This window comes from Hyposmocoma kahamanoa, unplaced genomic scaffold, assembly GCF_003589595.1.
Source record: "Hyposmocoma kahamanoa isolate Upper Pololo Valley unplaced genomic scaffold, ASM358959v1 138, whole genome shotgun sequence".
Taxonomy (NCBI): Eukaryota; Metazoa; Arthropoda; class Insecta; order Lepidoptera; family Cosmopterigidae; genus Hyposmocoma; species Hyposmocoma kahamanoa.
The window spans coordinates 982538-1005539 of record NW_020653492.1 but is presented as its reverse complement, the minus strand read 5'-3'; the positions used below and the strand labels follow the sequence as shown (position 1 = coordinate 1005539).

The 23002-nt window shown below is 35.4% G+C and overlaps 1 protein-coding gene across 1 annotated transcript in view; it reads right to left on the bottom strand.

Moving 5' to 3' along the window:
* LOC113240431 (CCR4-NOT transcription complex subunit 6) overlaps positions 1 to 23002 on the bottom strand; it is a 252036-nt gene that overhangs the window by 206930 nt on the left and 22104 nt on the right. Inside the window, exon 4 of the mRNA XM_026477729.1 lies at positions 22076 to 22251. Coding sequence (XP_026333514.1) covers positions 22076 to 22251 — 176 coding nt within the window. The remainder of the gene's footprint in view (positions 1 to 22075; positions 22252 to 23002) is intronic.

Below are 23002 nucleotides of genomic sequence, written 5' to 3'. Positions count from 1 at the left end.
TAAAGGCCGCATTACTTTTCACGATTGAACAAAATTACGGGCATAGTTTCAGTTGCGTAATATTACGTAGATTACTACATAGCCTTATACAGTACAATACGATATTAGTATTATTATACACCTACAAGTATTAGAGTAAAATGATTCCCACAGTACTGCGGACTTAATTTCGCCATATTCGTCTAACACAAATGTAGAGATAAGGTCTTACTGATATTTAGAAACCTTTTATAGCTTCTTGCTTAGTCTGTTTAATGTTTACTCGCCAGTAGGTCACGTGCCCACAACCTCACAAGTATATGAATATACTAACATCAGGCCGTAAATGTTACACGTCGGGAAATCTCGGAAACCACGAATATTTCCGATGTTGTCGCGTTCATAAGTTATCGTATTCATCGCCGATATTTTTATGGTAATTAAATACCAAACTTTATTAACATCGTCAATGATTTTGATGTTAGATATTGACTAACAAACTTCCTTATTTATGAGTCTTTTTTGATGAAAAGAGGATACCTCAGTATTGGTCCTATTTAAATTTGAAGAAAATATTCCACCTCTAAGCAAACCAGAGTATGAATCCGGTTTCGCGCACTTTCCGTTAACCCATTCCAATAAAACTTGGTAAATAGAATAATTCCAATAAAAAAGCCGATAAGCAAACTTTAGAGGTCGGTTTTTTTTAAATAAAAAAGTTATAAATGAGAAAGTTTATTAGTCAATATAATATCGTATAAAAATTTACGACACATGATGTTACGTGATGTAGGCTAAGACCGGCCTGCGATAGAAACGTATTAGCTTCCCGTAAGTAATAATTTTTTTTATGTTATCAGTGGTACAAATAAAAAAATCCAAAGGAAATCATCTCATTTTCCGCAAGATTTAAATTCAGATTCAGTTACATTCATCAATAACAAAAAAATGCAAGTTTAACAAGTTATGCGTTTTCGCGACACGAGCTTATTTTAAGACGCAATAAAACATACGTCTGTCGAACCTGCAACTGTGTAGTGTAAGAATTGCGATCTTAGAGCCTTTACACACGGCGCTATTATACGCGCCGTTTCACGAACACGTAAACGCGCGTCATCTGCACGTATACGCGCCGCAGATGAGCTGTAGTGAATCGATTCAAACGCGCGCTAACATCGCGTTGCAAGCTAGAAGCTTATATAGAATTTCATGTAGTTGCTTCATTTAATTAGGTAGTAGCAGTAGAGCTCCTTGTGAAAGAGTTCCTCCTGGGTAGTACTGCCACCTTGCCTATTTTTGCCGCCAAGCAGTAATGTCAGCATTACTGTGTTCTGGTTTTGAAGGGTAAGGGTACTGATGAAATTACAGGCACATGGGCGTGTGACGGGCGCAGTGGCAGTGCCCCTCAAATCTTTGCGACTTAAAGCTCTGAGTGGCACTACAAGTGTTATATCAGGTGCACGACGTGTTCGTCCCGTGACTTGATATCAAAAAAAAAAAATAACAAATTAACTGAAATTAACAAACATAACTAAAATTAAAACTTTCTACTATAAACTAAGTGTTTGATCTTTGCATAACTAATTATAACAAACTAGTGGAGTAATTCCACAAAAAATAATTGAATATGAATTCACTACAAATTTAATTACAGCGACATCACTAGCCAGGGCTGGTAGCTGTAAAGTTACCTAACTGGGTGACGAAATACTTTCATAGATTTCTCATAGATGGCGCTACGGCTAAATAGTCGTTCAAAACCAAATACAAAGATCCGACAACAAGCATATTAAAACTATCTGTAATAAAAATGCGCGATACGTAAAAGCGCAAAAAATGCGCCCTGTGCATAGGCTCTTAGTCCATTTGTACTCGAGTGGATCGTAAATCGAAAGATTGTATTGCAAACACCTTGCGACATGTCGTTAAGACAGGCACTAACTTGTAATTTAAATAATAAAAAATTAAGTATTTTATTTACATCTCCGTGACAATATTTTGTATCTAATGCAGCACATCCTGGTATCTAGGCACAATGACCTCTATTCAATAATTTTGTACCAATAGAGCTCCTTATGAAAAGATTCGTCCAAGGAAGTACTGTCAAGAGCATTACTGCGTTCCGGTTTTGAAGGGTAAGAGTACTTGTGAATTACAGGCACACGGGACTTGTCAGCTTGTGTCTCAGGGTGACGGGCGTAGTGGCAGTGCCCTTCAGATCTTTGCGATTTAACGCTCTAAGTGGCAACTACTATGGACAGGCGACTCGCTTTCTACCAGTCCCACGACCTGGACAAATACTTTCACAAACAGCTTCTACTTGTACTAAATTTGATAAATCGAAATTTTAAGAAACGGAAGCCAGAATCGTAGCTTAATTTAAACATTGTTATAATGTTTGGAATGTGTACAACTGTAGTTATTCAGCGTGTAATTTATAGAAACAAAAAAAACCATTCATAAATCATGCATGATTTATTAATTGCTAATAATGGAACAGATTAATTATGTACGTTTGGGGTAGGAAGTAGCAGATTCGTCACGATTATATATTTTGCAAATATAATGCAACTTTAAATAAAACCAAGTAACTCACGGATTGTCCGTGAGCTTTGGAATAAAAATCTTAAATAGGAAAGGTGCAAAATAATAATAATAAAATTATAGAATTATAAAATGTTAGAATGCCCGATAGTAAAGCACTCCATGCGTGTCACATGATTATTATAATATTAAACAATTCTATGATACCAAGTGGCGGGACGAACAAGTCGTGCGCCTGATGGTAAGCGACACGCTTGCCCGTAAAAGTTGCAGTGCCACTTAGAGCTATAAATCGCAAAGATCTGAGGGGCACTGCCACTGCGCCCGTCACCCTGACACATAAGTTGAAAAGTCCCATGTGCCTGTAATTAGTAGTGGCAGAACTCCTTGTGTAAGAGTTTGTCCAGGGAAGTACTGCTACCTTACCTATTTCTGTGCTGGTGAAATTACAGTCACATGGGACTTGTCAACTTATGTCCCAGCGGGACGGGCGCAGTGGCAGTGCCCCTCAGATCTTTGCGATTTAAAGCTCTAAGTGGCACTGCAACTATTATGGACAGGCGTGAAGCTTACCATCAGGCGCACGAGGCGTCACTCCACTTGATATTACAAAAAAAAAATTCATCATCACCCTTACCCTTCAAAACCGGCACGCAATAATACTCCCATTACTGCTTGGCGGCAGAAATAGGTAAGGTGTAAGACAGTACTTCCTTGGACGAACTCTTTCACACGGAGCTGTAATGCTACTATTTAAATAAATTTCTTTCTTACTAACATAGAATAAGACAAATTGTAACTAGCAAAATATGAACATTAGCTTGTAAGAAAAGATTTTTGTTAGTATTATCATTATTAATACAAAGATCAGAATGCAAAGAACAATTCCATCGATCTGACAGACACTTGATCTGACAGCACAGTTGAGCGAACAAAACACTTTCATAGATTTCTCACAAGTGGCGCTGAGAGCAAAAACATGGATCTGTAACAAACGCATAGCAAAATTCGCAAGACCTGCTGACTCGATCTGTAGCTCAGTTGATAGAGCATTCGCAAGATTGGAAAAACAGGTGCAGGTTCGAGTCCTGTCAGATCGATGGAATTATTCTTTCTATTCGATCATAGTATTAATAATGAATTTCACAAAAATAAATATATATCGTGGTAGTAAAACATCATCATCTTCAAATCAGTCAACCCGTGACCATGGAGGTGCAACCGTTCCGAAATATCGGGAAAATAAAAATAAGGCATACCGTGGTAAAAAACCTGATACTAGTGATAATCATTTAGTGAATAACCACGAAAGTCTTAAAATCTATATCATCATCTTCACTTAATCATTATAATTAATATTGCAAAAATATATCACACCCCTCATGGAAGAATGGCATAAGTGGAGTTACGTCAAAAGTGTTTATTGCTATGCCGATACGGAAAAATATGATCTACAACCTCTCCAATTCTTGTGACTCTATTGGCTAATATTGTAGATAGAGTTACACGAATTGGAGAAGATGTAGTTTATATTTTTCTATATATAATGGAGCAATAAACGTTTTTGACGTAACTCCACTTATACCATTCTTCCATGAGAGGTGTGATATTTAATCATGAATTTTGTAACCATCAGGCAATCGTAACCTCGGTTATTACGTTTATGAGTAGTTAAAATTTTCATTCCAATAAACTAATTACTTTTTTAAGTTAAAACGAGGAGGGCAGATATTTTAGTCACAAAATAACCATTGCGAATAACATTGAAAAGAGAAACACATTCAACGTTGTTATTCTATGATTTGTTACAGACGGGGAGCCGCGAAGATAAATATTTTCTTAGCCCATAACTTTACCGAATGCTACATAATCAAAAGCTTTCGTGAGAACAAAAAACTCCTACCACGGTGTTATAGATTTTTTTTTTTCATAAAAATGTAAGTGCAAAGTGTCGACGAGGTCGACGATGGACCACGCACACCTATATAGGTAGTATAATACATTGCCTGGGATTTGACTGTGTCTACAGGAAATAAAAGTCAACGAGAAAATTTGAAATACTTCGACAAATAGCGACATAAATTAAAATTTAAGAGCACTTGTACTTTAACATTTTGTTTTTCACCTTGAAGTCAAATATTCTCCAAGCGCTTGAAGTGCTTAACAAGATCTCTATTGAGTTGGCATTAATTATTAAAGGCCTTTTTAACAACATTAACGTAAATATTAAAATAGACGAAAAATATAAAAACCGTTGACTCTCGACATCTGGACAAAAAAAACCATGGAACAGTCTGATGCAACATTAATAAAATTACTGCCTTAATATACCTCATTTTTGTTTTCGATCGTAAATCCCATTATCTCGGTATAATTGGGATTTGAAATGAAAAATAACGACTGCAGAATGCATATCGTTCGTCTTTTATAAAGATGTAAAGAATAAAATATTAGAATTACATTATTTGCAGATGGAAAAGCCTAGAAATCCTTGATAATTGAGATGAAAAAAAAATCTTTATACATTATGGAATTGCTTTGGAGGACACAATTAAATAACTTAATAAATGTCTAAGCTTTTGCTAGTAAACTTTTAAAACTCATAATACGCAGAATATAATTATATAAAAGCTTCAATAGAAAAAAAACTATTATATATACAGATGAGATCACTATATACTTAAAAAAAAACCAGGTGAACTTAACATCGCTTTGTAGTATACTTTACAAGTTTAAAGACTAACGTGTTCATTCTTAAGGTTCATTTAATAAAATTTGTTTTAAAAGATCCTATTTACTGTACAACTAATTACAAAACAGTAAATTGGATCAGCTAATCAGCTTTTAAACAAACTGTACAAAATGCAACACGTAAAGATGTCTACAGACTAGATAAAGGACAAATTCAGTAGAGGCAAATAGTAAGGGCGTAGTGTGGACGGGCGAGATAAGGGTATTCGCCCTTCAGGCTTGTCCTAATGAGGTCATCTTGCATTCTTGGAAGGCCGGTGTTCATATTGGAAGAAAGTTTAGCTATTGATGTATAACATAAATAAAATAAATACAAAAGGTTGTTCAATAAGAAAATGACAACCAATTGTGATGTCTATGGTATACTATGATCCAGGCGAAGACTGAAAGTCAGCAAACTTGCTGAGGCTTTCTGAATTATTTTAGTTTAGTTTAAATTCTTAACAAGTTAATGCGTTCTTAAATAAAATGTTTTTAATAATTTGTTATTTATATTAAGAGGATAATCTTGCGATTATATCATAACACATACCGAGACCGCAAAGACGTAAAAACCTTATGATTTAAAGAGAGAACAGTAGAAAGTAGAGTATACCGTATAGCACAAAGTGTAGAAAAAAGAAGACTTACCGGGATCACCGAAAAACAAGTGTGACAATGTCCACCAAACAGTCAATGGTAGTCGTTTAGTCGTTTAGCAGTAAAGCTCCTTGTGAAAGAGTTCGTCCAGGGAAGTACTGCCTTGCCTATTTCTGCCGCCAAGCAGTAATGTGAGCAAAGCCAAAGAAAGAACTTCTTGCAAAACTTATGTTTTGTGATGTGGTTCGACTACAATTATAGTAGAACTACAAGCTGGATTGGACCAGCGTGATAAGCCCCGTGATGTATTATTATTAGATCCTTAAATGCGACCAGACTTCTGCGGAGGTATATGGATGTGTTAAATATAGTGCAGCGGTCGAACCTTTCATTATGACTGAAGATACCGCAAATAATCCCTACGTTTTTACTGGCAAAAGAACTAAACGACAATACAAAAAAGCAGTATAGAAAACAAATACCCCAGTTGGGGGAGTGTAGGTACGAGGGAGCATCCATGACCTCCAGACTGAGACAAGGGCAATCCACCCTTGCCCTTTTTCTACAGTACCGTTATTCGGACTGTTATTTTATTTTATTAGCTTTAGAATTTCAGGTTTTCTTAGGATCTATTAAAAAGAAAAATATGTCTTAGAAACAGACGCCTACATGCAACAGAAGAACGAACACAAAGAAAACGTTTCTAAACAAAAGGATGTAAGAGATAATTACAAAAAATTAAACACACTGCGCCCTCTCCAAACAGCGGGAGAAGAGAATGATGAAAGCGAACGGGTAAATAAATAAAAAAAGGAAGTTGGGTACGTTTAGTAATCATTAGGTTGTCCTAATCTCGTTCCACAAGAGCTCTGAAGGTTTGCTTCAAACGAAAAAATAACACCGTGAATAGCGTATGTTGATGGAGAAGGAGAGGGTAATTGACATATAATTGAATATACATACATATATGATATAATGTCAGTGCGTTACACGAGATAAACTGATAGATGTTCCTGCCTTAAAGGACCCACGTGGGTAGACGTGATGTAAATAAATACAAATTTGGTTGAATAATCTCCTTGACTTGAAGAAGCCAAATGGCCAAAAAGCGGTTTAGAATGTCTCGAAACACGGGTCTTTTTTATGAATTCGAGAACTTACAACTGAAGCCTTTTCAAACTCGTAATTGTAGATCGTGATGTTTTTACTAATTGTCTTATCATCGGAATTTGGAGAGCCATTACAAAACGTGTAAAGAAATTGTTTGTTCAGAATCCAATTTGACAACTTTTAATAGATGTTATATTTTTTTATACTTACATTTTTACTCAAATCGACAGAATCGAACATAACTTTGATGCTATGCGCAGTTAAGTACATTTTTGTTTGCACAAACACAGTGCATACAAACGCACCTGACTGAAAATACATCTACAAAATGACAACTTTTCAGGAAACAGGATTAAAGATTTTAAGAAATAAATTAATCGATAACGTTTTTGTGCTGACATAGAAGATTTTTAAAATTTCATATATATACATAATTTGTTCCTTGTAGTTCGTATTTTTATATAACTGTCGAGTGATAAAAGAACTTTTGAAGTATGACAAGTGGCTTTATTTTTATTAACAAGAGTCGAAGTCAAAGTACGTTTCATAAATCTCAGCTTTAGTTAATATACATTTAAGAGTCCATGCAGCATTTTGCAGTTGTGTCCCTTGAGCCCTAATATCGGTAGGGCTAGCACAACAAGGCGCGACTAGCGCAAGAGCGACGTAAAGCGAGAGATAATGCTATTCTCGCATAGAGAACGCGCTTCATGTCGCTCTCGCGAAAGTAGCACCTTGCCAGCTAGCTAGCCCTACTGATGGAAAATCTCTATACGGCGACGGACAGCGCTGCCAAGAGGTTAACATTTTATTCAAATTTAGACCTAAAATAAAAGAAGAAGAAGATAAAAAGACTACTTAAACAAATTGTACAGTATTTTGGTGCGTTTGCCTAAGGAACGTCCGATAAACTGACCCACTCTATCGTACGCCAGCCATATTTTATTTCATTATAGATTTTTCTCTCTGAATAGTAGTTTTAGTCGTGTGTTTATTACATTTAGATTTTCGATTAGTATATATAATCGAAAATATATTTCATATATATTATTTTCTTCTTAACGCACAGAGAAAAAGCGACTGACATTCTTCTTAACACGGATTCCTATTGTTAAAATTAACAACTTATGTTCTACAAGTTCTAGGAATTCTCACAATTTATGACTTTCTATACAAATCAATGGAACAACTGGTTTAATGATAGGAATGGCCGGGTTACGTAGTTTCTAGTTAATTTTAATAGAGCTTCAAATATAGATCCAGATTTTTCGTGCAATAGAACAATGATCGCCTTGCATTACTATAATAGTATAGTGTCATCTCTGTCGAATCCGTTCAGTTTAATGCAACTATTATAATAGCAAATAACAATATAGGAAAATATTACGTTGTTTCAATTTAGTTCAAAGGCACATGAATCATCTAATGCTAGACTTATAAAATGACGAATGAAACGACGTACTTCATTTTTTAATTCTTATGGTTCCATCATTACTTAAAATGACGATTCCGCCAACGTCATGGTTTGAAAAATACTTCAAAGTTCTTCATTATAATGACCGGTGATAGTCGATTGATCCACGAAAAGACTTGTATGAGAATGAGGCACGAGATTATCTAATTACACTTGTAAAATAATGTATGTACGTCATCATTACATACATACCTAACGGGACTATACTTCCAGCTTTAAAACTTCGTGTGTTACCAAATGAGCAGCGAGAGAACTTTTAAAAAAAATATATTTATTAAATTATAAGTATTTTACAGAGATGTGATGTCTATGAGTTAGGAAATAGTAATCAAATTACAGTTCTTATGGTTTAAGATTATATAGTAGAAAAACGATGAGATAGTTAAACATAATTAGTTAAGTAATACATCATTAGTTAACTATTGTGAAATGGACCTTAGCATTTCCTTAGTGAGTGTTTACATGATTAGGTGAGTATGTTTACATTCGAAATACTTATCTAGCTATTGATTATACATTGTATTGTATTTATATAACATATGTATTGTATTATAATATTGTATTATATAACACGTGTCCGACTGTACCCAAAATACTTAAGTGTCTCGCGTTGATAAAAATGTAGCGAAAGCGAAAAATATATAAAGCCAACCCACCATATCTAGTTTTAGACCCAATTACGTGCAGTATCTGACAAATGGAAGAATAATACTTAGTCCATTTATTTAATTGTAGGAACTTTCATGTAGTTGTTATCAACGTACATAACTTCCCACAAAAGGCATTTACTAGATGCTGGTGGTCGGAAATTGTCGAATTGCTATGCATAGCCTGTCCATTTGAGCGAAGTAACGAGCGGCGATAACATCTGATGCTATCTGAAATTCGTGTCAATCCACAGGTAAAGGTACCTTCAAGCAGGATTTTAAAATGGTTAATTCATGCACCAAAAATATAGTACCAAGTGCACGCTCCATATGTGCGTGTGACTAAAAAACAAAGCATATGGTATCTTTACACGCGTATTGACACATTTAATTTATATGGTAAAACGGAGGAACGTGTTTCGTTGATAATGTTACTTTAATTGCTTTTTAAGTATTGTTTACGAGTTTCTTTTCGAATTGGTCAATATAACTATAAGGTTCACTTTCACAATGCGTTCTAAATTTTAGAATTTTAAGTAAGAGCGAGCTTGCTAACCTTTTTCTTTCTTTTTTAAAAGATCAAATGACGGACAAGTCGTGCGCCTGATGGTAAGCTACACGCCTGTTCATAACAGTTATAGTGCCACTCAGCTCTTTAAATAGCAAAGATTTGTGGGGCGCTGCCACTGCGCCCTTCACCCTGAGACATAAGTTAACAAGTCCCATGTGCATGTAATTTCACCAGCAATCTTATCCTTCAAACCGGAAGGCAGTAATGCTCACATTACTGCTTGGCGGCAGAAATAGGTAAGGTGGCAGTACTTCCCTGGACGAACTTTTTCACAAGGAGCTCTACTGCTGCAAAACCTTGTATCGGGGTTCCCGGTTCTATCGCCATCAAAGATCTTGTGACGGAGATAGAAATTATGCTGCTAATTGCACTTGTTATTTCCTTCGTGAGTACATGGCGTAAAAAACGACTTAACATTACGACATAAAACATGGTTCGCAAAGTATTTTTACGTCACGATCAAACGCAATTGCGGGCACGTAATTTCAGCTAAATCTTTCTCCAGGCAATCTTTTACAACTCAATCGCACTATAAACACCTGAGAACCGTCTCATCGCATAGGTATTTTCAGTACTTCAGGGAAAAAGGGCGTATAGGCAAAACTAGAAAGTTTTAAAAGACGAGTGCAAAATAAAAAAAATAATAATCGTTTTCGTTAAGACGACTAATTTACATAAACAATAACTATGTATATACTCGTATGTAAATTACTCATTTTTTAAAAAGTTAAAATTTAATAATCTATATCGATAAACACATTTAAATAAAATTACTTTTACGCCTCTTCCATGCAAACAAATCCACATATTATATAACACCATGTAAGTCTTACAAAAGAGAAACCATTACCCTTCTTAAATCTTTATGTATATTGAGAATACAAAAGACCAAAAATAGCCTCATCAAAGCATAATAAGAAATAACATTCGCAACTTTAGTCAGGAGTCGGCGATTGCGCAACGTGAGACGTGACGTCACAGTTCCGGCTTCGCTTTCGCGAACACTTTCACCGCGGGCGGCGCCCGCGCAGCGTACGTGTGATAGACGCCTTTGTCATATCGTAAGCGAGCATCGATGACCAGTCAAAATCGAGTCGATAATTTATTCTGACAACATTTAGTGTGAAGGTGACCATGGGTTTTGTGTTTTGAAAAACTTTTTTTATTATGGGCAGCAATATTATATTTTGCCTTTTTCACAGTTCAATCGTACTAGAAGTAACTAGACAGACTGGTTAATTAAAGCTTAAACTTACCACATAACATATAATGCACTAGTCTCCAGAGATAGACGGTTTACCACAATCGCAACAGCAGGTGTGTTAGCCGTGAACCTGTACTATATAAAGGCATAAGCAAACAAACACAGAGTAGCTAACTGTTACGCCTATAAAAAGATTCAGGTTACGTTAAAACTACTAGTTAGAATAATTACGATAATTACTGTATTTAATTAAACGAGAATTTTCGATAGACTATTATATATATTTCTAACAGTGGAAATAATTATTAGGCTCAACTCACAATGGCGCAGTGTCGAAGTTTCGCGTCGCGTCTTGATTTTCAACTACAACGCCTTGCGACGCGCGTCGACGCGTGACAACGCCTGGCGACGCGAGTCGACGCGTGACGACGCTCGCATTAGTGCGCCCGGCCACACTGTCGGCGTCTGATGCCTGACTGCGCTCAAGTAACGCGCGACGACACGCGTCGACGCCCGAAGACGCTCGACTGCAACCAAGCGTCGACGCGCGTCGTCGCTTGACTACATATTTGCAAAACACAAATTTGTATCTTAATAATGGGAAAATAGAGATGAATATGCTAGAGGCGCGTTGCGACGCGTCGACTCTGCGCGAGTATGAGTTGAGCCTTTATGTTGCTTAATAACATACAGGTGTCTCACGGCAATTGGACACGGAAGGACAGGGTTTTAAATATTGCAGATATGATATTTTGCTATATATAGACATTATTTTATTTTTAAAAGTAAATAATACTGTATTCAATGACTTTTCAAAAATAAGTGAGGTAACCTCAAGCGGAAATCGAACTGACAAGATGTGAAAAAAAAATGTGATGTTGATCGAAAGGGAGAATTCTAAGGATTATTTCCTTAGAAGTAACATAATATCTTAATTTTTAAAAATATATCTCCTTGAAGCAAAACATCGTTTCTCAAGCCTCCGTAACTCATAGTCGTGGAACCTTCTGTATACGGTATATCCAGTTTCTTTACTGCCAAATGTACAACAAAATTACGTGAAAAAATGTTCATCCCACGAAATAAGGTAAATAATAGACACCCTACATCCGCAACAAGACGATATTGTATCTCCTCATGACGGCGCCGCGAAAGGCAAAATTTCACCGGATGAGCGCTCAATATGTGAATCGAAACTTAATCCCATGTTACATAACAAAACGGGTCTGACCACAAAGTTTCTCTTCGTTTTATTAAATAGAGACGTTGACAGCATTGAGAACATAATAAGTTAGTTGTGAAGTCGTTTACGAGTTGAAAGTGGAGTTAAGCGGATAAATGAGAACGATTTTCTACAATCATATGCTTAATGCACTTGTTAGTAGGCCTGTCATGTACTAACTAATATGAGCGAAACGTATTTATTTTAAAACTTGGTCCTTGGAGCTATAAACAGTAGATATTGTTAACATCGTCATTAGACTAAGAAGTCAGCTTTCGAAAATAGACCAACAAAATTTTTGAAAATAAGTTCAACTTGAAAACACAAGATTTTCGTTTACTTATGTATATGGTATTGATTTCAACTCGTATTAGTAAGGATTGTATGTTACAACACGGAAAATTGATAAGGATATCCGTGTATTTGTTAACACTCGTCCTCAATATACAAACTAGTGTTGCAACGAATAGAATATTCGGCCACGCTCCTGGCCAAATTATTAGGTTTGATTAATCCACGTGCAAAAAATGACCAAAGAGGAGATTATGTACGCTGTCCTCTGATTGGCCAGCTGTCACTACGCTTCGCCAATTGCGTCAATTCTTGACGAATTTTCATTTGATTTGTTACGCTAATATAAGAATAATAACGCTAGTAATAACTAAGTTATGTTACACTTCCTTTGATATACTCTATCTACTACGGCATATGTGTTATCGGCAATGTGGAATAGGCATTTTTTAGGCAAACGCGTCCCATCGTCGCTTAACATCAGGTGAGATTGTGGCCAAGCGTGTGTATATTATACATTAAAAAAACATTTTAAATAAATAAGCGAAAAATTGCGGTTTCTCGTTCTTACAAAGCATATTTACAGTATAAATCTGCCTTCGTGACCTTCGACTTGTTTTTGTAGATAGGTATATTCGGCCAAACATGAAAAATTGGCCGAATGGGCCGTATAGAAACTGATTGCATCTCTAACATTAACACGATAAAGTTATTCAGGGTAAATAAGAGTTAAAAATGTGAATCTTTTATGTGAACCTCGTTGCCATAAAGTAATTTTCAAAATAACTACTTCAACATGTGTATAAGGATTTTCAGTAATTTACCAAATGAAATCAAATTGCTACAAGGACCTACTATGTTACTTCTATAGTATTGTGAATATTTAGACTTTACAAATACGAGATATTTGAAAGGCAATTAACTAAAGTGGTCAAATATGAAATTTCATTAAATTTTGCACACCTACTTGCAGGTTGAATGCAATGTATCTAATTTTACTATATTCTGGGCAAACACGCCTACTTATTTTATTCACAGAAAATACATTTTCATGCAAGTTTATCACTTAGGTATCACAACTTTGGGGTATCCATAAAGATTTCCCCCCCGTCAAAAAAAAAAGGTATCACAACTTTTTTCGAAAGGTACCGCATATTTAAAAAATAATGGTTAGTCTATATATGGTATGGTATGCTGTGACGGGCTGGTGTCCGCAACTCGACGTTCAGGCGCTTATTTAGTCTATATAAAGTCCCACGAGGAAATGTGTTGTAGTACCCATGCGGGCTCAATGCGGATTGGGAACCTCACACACATAATGAAATTGATTTGCAGATGTATGAAGGTCTCCTCAGGATATTTTTTTTTTCACCATTTTCGATGGCAAATTTCAATGTCATAGTGGTACAAGCCCAAATTCGAACCCACGACTCTCTACTTGAGAGGCGGTAGGTCAAACTAACGAGACTAACACGGCTATATTTTAAACAGCCAGGAATTCAGTTGAGGTATTCAAAAAGCCATTACGATCGTCTGAAGGCAAATTAATTTGGAAAACTTGTCATTGTCCTTCATAGTTAGTTGTTTACTTCAAAATAATCGGCAAGAAAGCACCGTTGTGCTAACGTCGTCATATTATAATAATAATCTAAGTCGTCATGAACAGCTAGGTAATAAACGATTGTTTTTCTTCTCGACAGATATCTTCGTGAACATTTTTGTCCGATTTGTTACTTCCTAACGATTGCTCGATAGGGTTGAAACAACAAACATATAAATGAACACAGCAAAATTACTAACTGACACTTGATTGTAGCTATTCTTCAAAAAAAATTTAAGTTAACTTCTTACTCTCAAACATGTTCGGAAAGTTTGCATTACTGTTAAAAAAAACACAAAATTTGTCATTTACGGGGCGGGCAATTCTTTGCAGGCCTACACAAGTATGGTAAATCTATTACTGTCCGCTGCTCTAAACTTTTAAACATCACTTAAAAAAGGGCTATGTAAACAAACTAAAGAAAAACTCATACAGCCAACTGCTCACTATCATCAGTGGTACTTGGTACTTGGTGCAACGGGCTGGTATCCGCAACGCAACGACAAAGCGTTTTGCGTGTATCATCAGTGTCCGTAATTGTGAGAATTAAAAATATATTGTCTATGGTATTTCTGCTTGCACCAAATACTTGAAAGAAATGACGGAGAAATAAACGAAAGTACTTTGAAATTTATTTTATTACATTTTTCCTCGTATTTTCTATATTTTCTTCGCAAAAATGAGTTCTAGTGAGAAGAGCGGAAAAACACAAGTGAACTGTAACTTGCCATACATTCTCCTTCATTCTTTAGTAATTTATAATTTTCTCGTATTATTTGAGAAAAGCACTACATGTACCTCGGCGGGAACAGAGTTCGCCTAACTAAAATTGGGTTCGCGGAGTAATTTACTTCCTAAACGCCTGACTCTAATATTTATTTGTAGTAGTAATTGTTTTGAGCATAAAAAGATTGTTAAGGAATGTTTTTCTTGAGTGTGTACAACCCTGTGACGTAACACTAGTGAGAACTTTAGCAAAACAGGTTACATTTTAGTATAAATTGATGACAGATCGAGTAAAGAAGGAAGTGAATAGTGGCCAAGAAGTGGTTCTATAAACGTAGAATGTCCAATAGATGGATGGACGACGATGTCAACTTCGCCGATCATAGATATGTTAGATCAAAGCAAGATCGTGGTGGATGGCACTAACTAAGGAAGGCCTATCCCAGCAATGCCGATAATGTTGATACTAAAACTGTATTGGCCATAACAGGTCTTGAATATAGCATACAGTTTCCACCCATCAATACTAAATTTTTTTATTATAATTTTTGGTACGTGGTATATATTTTATGGTAAGAAACAGCGAAAATAACATACGCTGTGTTGTACTAAATATTCACACCCTCACGACCAAAATATATAGAACAGCTAATAAAATGCCACAATAGAAAAAACATTCGTATTGTCAATTCTAAGTACTGCTAGGGAGTCGCCACACTTACAAACGAGGAATCGTCTCGAGTTGAATAGGAAAACTTTTATGTCCTTCCGAGAAAAGCAAAAAAGACATTACGCGTTTCTTTTCCGCTCGGACCGCCGATGTAAAACTTCCTTATAGTATTTGGCAAAACATTATAAATTTATGTCAATACAGGAATGTATGTGTCAGTTCTTTAATACTGTAATCTGACTCTGACTCTTTGAAACATAATATACAGCGCCGCTGTAGAACACTCCTTTTGTAGAACCCTTTTTTTAAACAATTTTCTTATTGTTATTTTATTTAACAAAATATTTATCGCTAAATATTACTACTGAAACATTAAATTCTAACAACTGGCAACCCTAACCAAAACTGGCGTACAGCAAAAAGCAATTAATTACGACGTCTTCCCACACTTTCCAACTCCATTGTACAGAGTGAGACAATCGCACCTCGGTTCTGTCACGACATTATTTTTGTTGGAAAACCGGGATTCCATCTATTGAGTTTCAGTTGCGGCCCGCACGACCTTCGCAAACGTGAAACTTGTGATAAACTACTGTTATAACAAAAAAGAACTGTTCAATTGAATTACCTTTGATATGGCAAAGGTCAACAATAGAAATGTGTTTGATTTTCTTTTTGAGGGCGCTTCTATTGAGGATATTATGTGTTCATGTACATATGTAGCTACTTATATAACTACTAATGACATTTATACATGTAACACGCCACAATATTGGATGTTCTTATTGAATCGGCATATCAGAGAGCATTCACAAATTTCTTCTAAAACGTGTGAAGACTAGGGAAGCACCGTCTCGAAAATTTCGAGTCTTGAGAATTTTTGGGGAAAGCAAGCGCAGCGTGAGAAGGAAAAAGCATTGTTGGTTGAAAAATCTGTTATTGGGTGAGATGCAGTACCACCTTTTTCTAATGCCATAAAGTGGCGGGCCGAACAGGTGGTGCGCCTGATGGAAAGCAACACGCCTGTTCATAACAGCAGTGCCACTCAGAACTTTAAATCGCAAATATCTCAGGGCCACTACCACTGCACCCGTCACCATGGGACATAAAGTTAGCAAGTCCCATGTGCCTGTAGTTTCACCAGTACACTTGCCCTTTAAAACCGGAACGCAGTAAAGCTCATATAGATATTGTTTGGAGGTAGAAATAGCTATGTTAGCAGTAGTACCCTGGACAGACTAGTTAAAAAAGCTGAGAAGCGACTACCACTCAAAGGTGACGAATCGAAAACCCGTGACCATCCCAATGTTGTGATGTGATTATTCTTACCAATGAAAAGCTTGGAATATTTAACACATCGCACTGTTAATACAATAGTGTATTAACACAAAAAGTGTATTTTCTCAGATTCGACGAAAAACGAATTACTCGCTTCCCGTGAAAATTTTTAAAATTGATATATGTACAGGTTAAAGTTTTTTTTACTGACATCTAATCAATATTCTACTTGCCAAATATATTTGAAAATAAAAGGGAAAAATAATTTCATATTTTGCATAAGGACTCTTTTGTCCAGAACTAGCTCACAAAAAGTTTGACTCATATTGGGTTAATCTTTTAATTGTTTCTTACGACGGTTTTATTGGCCTGTAGAGAGTCAAGTTCTACGTTCAACGAGAGTATATTCTTAAATTTTACATATTTGGAATTGCAATACTATTGTAATGGCAGTGCGATATTCTGAATAAATCTCAGTAATAAGTCCAAAAGGGTTAATTTTGGATTGAGCCATTGTTCTTGAGAATAAACGACATATCGCACAGTATAATACAATAGCGTATTAACTCAAAAAGTGTATTTTTCCAGAATCGATGATAAACGAATTATTTGGTTCTCGCAAAAGATTAAAAAAAAAATGTATAAATAAAGTGTAGTACAGCCATCTAAACAATACCTACTTGCCAAATATATATATATATATTATATATATAGTAAATAAATAATTTAATGAATTCAATTTGAGTAAGGACTGTCTTGTCCACAACTAGTTCACAAAAAGTTCTCATTTTGATTTTAAATATATATCTTTTAATTTTATTGTTTCTCATAATATTGTAATGACACGTTTGTGTTGACATGTAGATAAACAAATTTAACGTTCAGAAATAGCATAATCTTGAACTTAACATATTTTCAATTACAACACTATTGTAATAGCAGCGCGATATGCTTTTGAGAATATTTTTTTCAAAAATTTTTGTCATCATACAGTTTTATAATGTTTAAATCGATATGACTTTAGTACTGAGTAAGCCTTCAAGATCTACGAAGTCGATTACAGAAGCAAATAAAAGGCCGCTGCAAAGAAAAACGATTTGCAACTTTCAATTGAAACTAAGTTAATGCGCTTCCGTGACCCACTTAACTACTACAATTAGATCTTAATAATCGATCTGGCGATGATACCCCACTTTCGTGTCTTGGTATAGTATTATTATTAACGTTATTGTCCAATTGCTCAGTAGTTTTGTTTTTTTTTAAATCTCTATTTAGCTTTGTAAGCACTTTGTGTTATTTGCTAAATATGGAACTCCATCCATGAATGCTTTTTTCTTATTTCTCTTGGCTTTTCGCGACTACAATGTAAAAAAATATAAAAAAGACCTCAAAGACAATAAAATACATTTAATAACGTTGACGTTTATAAGACGACGTTGTCGTTTGTTTAAAAGTTAGCAACGGAAACGGGACCACATTATTTAAAATATGTTGGTTGTTCATCATCAACCCATTTATATGTCCCACTGCTGGGCCACGGGTCTCCTTTCAGACGAGGGATTAGGCCATAGTCCGCCACGCTGGCCCAATGCGGGTTAGTTGTTAACCGACTTCAAAAACGGACGATGTTCTCAATTCGTCTGTATTTTTTATGGTATATCTTCCGCGATTATTTATTTATTTATTCATTACTTTACTACGAAACTTGTGAACCGATTTCGATAACTCTTTTTTTTGTTGGTAGTTGACGTATTCGAATATAAAGAAAATATTCCACCTCTAAGGGTGATAAATTGGGGGAGGGATTCGATCTGTTGAATTTCGCTGTTCACGGATTTCAATGCAATTTAGCATCCAGACATAATTTCAATGAAAATAAAACGCAGCGAAAATGAATAGGCAACCTTTTGAGTCGAAATTTCCAAAAAAAGTTATAATTATACATTGCTGACAATGCCAACGTACTAAGATATGGTAAAGAAAGGAACTAAAGCAACATTGAAAAAATTTAAATGAACTGACAGTTGCTTGCTACACTGCATATACACTAATATTACGGATGAGTTTGTAGCTCTGTACAGATATGGATCAACTGAGAGAACACAAAGGTCAATAATAACTCGAGCGTGGCAACGGACATCAAAGCAATTGAAAATTATTCGAAAGCTATTCTTTAATGAGATAAAGTTTGTACGTGGTCATGATGAGACGCCTTTTAATTTTAGTCTCTTATTTTGTAAAGTTAGCAGGGAGAATGCTGGTTAACCTAGTTGTTTTTGAGAACGTTTGCCTGGTATGTAGAAGGTCGTAGGTGCGCTTCTCGCTTGAACCACTAAGTATTTTCACATCCTGTACAGTACTGCACAGTTTAATTTGCTTGTTGTAACGTTGGTGCTGAAAAATTGGCAATGAAACTTGCTTGTTTGAGAACGCTTGCATTTATTTTTATGCGTCTGGTGGTTAGCGACATGCCTTCAATGACAGTTGCATTGCTGCTCAGACCTTTAAATAGCAAAGATCTGAGGGACAACGCCACTGAGCCCGTCACCCTGGAACATAAGTTGATAAGTCCCGTGTGCCTGTAATTTCACCAGCACCCTTCAAAACCGGACTCCGCAGATTCGAGATTGAAGACAGCAGGGAGACGCATTTTTATATTATAATTAATTATGTCAATATCAACCCAATACAATAATTTAAAAAAAAGTTTATTAACTTGCTACCTTAATAAATTAATAAAACTATATCGACTCTATTATATGTAGCCTACTTTAGTCTAAAAAATTTAGAATAATTTACCGAAATAGGTCTGAGATTTAGAAAAGCAACTAAACGACTTTTTGAGTAATAAAATGTAGTATAAAATGTCTGAATTTTTAAATGACGAAACCGTAACTTCATTGTTAAATTTTTGACAATTCTATATTAATTTCGACATTACTTAAAATTTAATGAATAAATAAATTACTCAAATTATTATTATTGATATTATGTTCTGATTTAGTCACATTTTACAATTTATTATCATTAAAATCTCCCAAACTCGGTTTGTTGATGTAGCCCAAAAAGCTGCGAAGCTGAAAAGGAGTTGGGCTGGTCATGTCTACCGCATGCCTGCCTGAATACCTGTGGGCCAAGGTAACTGACCGAGGAAGCGATGACGTGATGAACTGGACACCTACTGGGTCCAGTCCAGTTAGCTCAGGATCGAGATGCGTGGAGGAATCAGGAGGAGGCCTTTGCTGGGCAAAGTGGGACACATCAGGCTAATTGTAATTGTATTATTATAATTAACCCAAATAGCTATTACCGCGTTTAAATTGTTGACTTACTTATTAAATCCAAAACAACATGTTACATGTAGGTCAGCCTATTGTAGTACATGTGAGTAAATGTATAATATACCTTCAATATCTTTGCTAGAGCCTGCCATGTTCAAAAAACACATCACATTCTATATGAATATTTCATAGGTATTAATACGTTTTGAATTCATAATGGTGTCTCTACTAATGGAAATTAATTTTGAAATCATCGTCTTGTCAGAAGAAATATAGTTCATTAATATTCCGTAACATGACGACGGAACCAATTTCAACTTGCGACGAGTTTTTAATTAAAAATAGGTAAAACCGGGAAATACCGAGGCTTAACGGTCGAATTAACTAACCCCATTAATAAAGTCGTGATGTCTTTTAAAAATGCGGTTTATTTCGGAGATTCGCAAATTATTAATAAAGTTAGAATGTCAAAGTCACTGTTTCTTTGTTCACCAAAATGTGTAAATGCCACAGAACAAATTTAAAGAGCTTAGACAGATGCAGCAGAGTCTACCCAATTATTCTACCCAAACCGAGATCGTCAAGCAATTGTGACAAATCCATCTTTTTAAAAATGCGCATGTCAATCGCCTAGTTTAGGTATTTTTCACAAATTGTAAATCCATTTTAAATCTTTTTTTTTATAAGATCAAGTGTGTAGGAACTACAAATTCAACCAAGTCATAAACTACAAAACGTACTACGTAACGACATCTGTTGAGCAGCGTGGTAAACGAACGTCAGTGGTGCTAATATCGTCTTCAAGTCATAGATGGCGTTTCTATACTGATGTCTACACAATGTGATTGTAGTAATTTATATTAAATGGATTTACAATTACAGTAAAAATGTTTTTGATTCATTACTAGTAATACTACAAGGAACATTCTTCGTTGAATTAGTATAAGAATCTTGTGTCGTTGTAACGTTACACTGTTGGCCCCATTTAGGAGTAATTTATTTTAAATATAAATTTGTGTACTATATTTTGGTTACATAGTTTTCGACAGTGCCAGATTAACACATATAAATACACATAGGGAACGATTTATCAGGAGCACCAAGTCCACTTTAATTATGGTAAATACTTGTTTACAAGATTAGGTATTGAAAAGTAGTGTGTTTGTCTGGCCTATGTTTTTGAGATCCTTCGGACTATTACATTTTTTATGCGATCATTTTTTGAACTATGTGCGTATATTCTTCATTAGTTTTATTTTTGATTATAACAATTTTTAAACAATCACGGCTCGCATTATTCGCCTTTATCGATATTTTGGTGGTAGCACTGCAGGTTTAGAGTGTTTAGGCAAGGAACATACCCCTATATATATCGCTGCTTGTTGACGGACACACAATAAATCGAAACAATTATCGCTGTTTTCCTGCTGAATTTTGTTTATTACACATTAAAGAAATTCATACTTTGCCATAAAAGTAGAGAAATCAACTTGGAAATTTCTGTTGTGGAAAAATTACGTATGTAGAAATACACGGTGTAACACAAATGTGAAATTACAAAAAATTCAATATTCACAAATAAATATTAGTTCGATACCAACTACAGTAGTCGACAAGATTGAGTTGCAGTTATAATAAATATTAGGCAACATCACATACGTTGCTCCGATCCCGAAGTAGGTAAATAAAGCACTTGAGTTATGGAAATCAGCAACAACGACGGTACCACAAAAACCCAGACGCAAAACGACATAGAAAAGTTTTTTTTTAAAGATTGGGCTGGGGATCGAATCCGGGACTTAAGAGATGGCGACACCATGAAAACCGGTGTGCAAACCTCTCGACCACAAACGTCATCAAACTTATTAATGCCCATTGGGAATTATGGGGACCCATTACACTTAGTTACATTATATCGCAAGTAAAAACAGTATTGGACACAAAATATTGTAAGGACGACAGATTCCTAAAGCCAAACGTTTTTTATCATACTTACAAAAATGGGGTTAATAAGTTTCACGGGCGTCTTTGTATGCTAAAATATACCGTCTACACTTTTTTATTACACTCTGAAGTTTATTGTCAAGTAACGGACAATGAACAAATAAAATAATCAAGTGTTACTAATGTGATATCACAATCACTTACCTTGTAAATTGTCGAGCATATAAGTAAGAAGCTTCGCAGTACCGTTGTTGTCGTTGTATATGGACAGCATCTCCTTGCTGAGCGGGTTACCTTGCAGCCCTAACAGCTGCAGATGGAACAGTTTACCCAACTCGTACGGAAGGACTCGTAAGTAGTTGTTGTGGAGGTGTATCTCTCTGAAAAGATGGCAATTGGTGAGACCTGTGTTTGCAGACGGGGAAACTGGTAAGTTACTTCAAAGCGTTGAAACAGTGATTTTTAACGTCAGTGTTGCATGTTTTAAACTCCGCAACACGAAAACACGGACCAAAACACATTTCTATCCACTTATTTATAAAAAAAAAGTACGCCGAAGCTCATCAACGCAGTCTTTACTATAACGTGAACATCGACCAATCAGCTTCTTGAATACACAGACATCATTGATGATTAAAACGGACAAAATTATTTGATGTATGATTAATTTAAATAGTGCTAATGACACTGCATAAAAAGAATACATGATAAAAGTGTCTTCGTCTTAATAGATGTGTACAAAATTAACACTGGGTAAATAGTTAGTTTAATTTGTTTATTTGTTAAATTAAATTAAATGTAAATTACTTCTTGTCTCCTTATTGGTTAGATTGTAAATATACTTATTGGTACCTTATAAATAAAGGGAAAAACCTCTACTTATTAATCGAGTTTTAGATGATGGTAATTTTCATGTCCTCAGTCGCCCAGCGGTTAACGGAGCTAGATGAGGAGGTCTCGGTTTTGATACCCGGTAGCATAACTTGAAAAACGAACTTTAGTGGTAGTTTAAGGTAGTGCTTCCGAGTTAATATCGTTGCTCTGGTACTCATAGCACAGGAAATTCCTTAGTTTGAGATCAGATAACTGTTGTCTAGCACATTATTATTATTTAACATGACATTTGTTTAC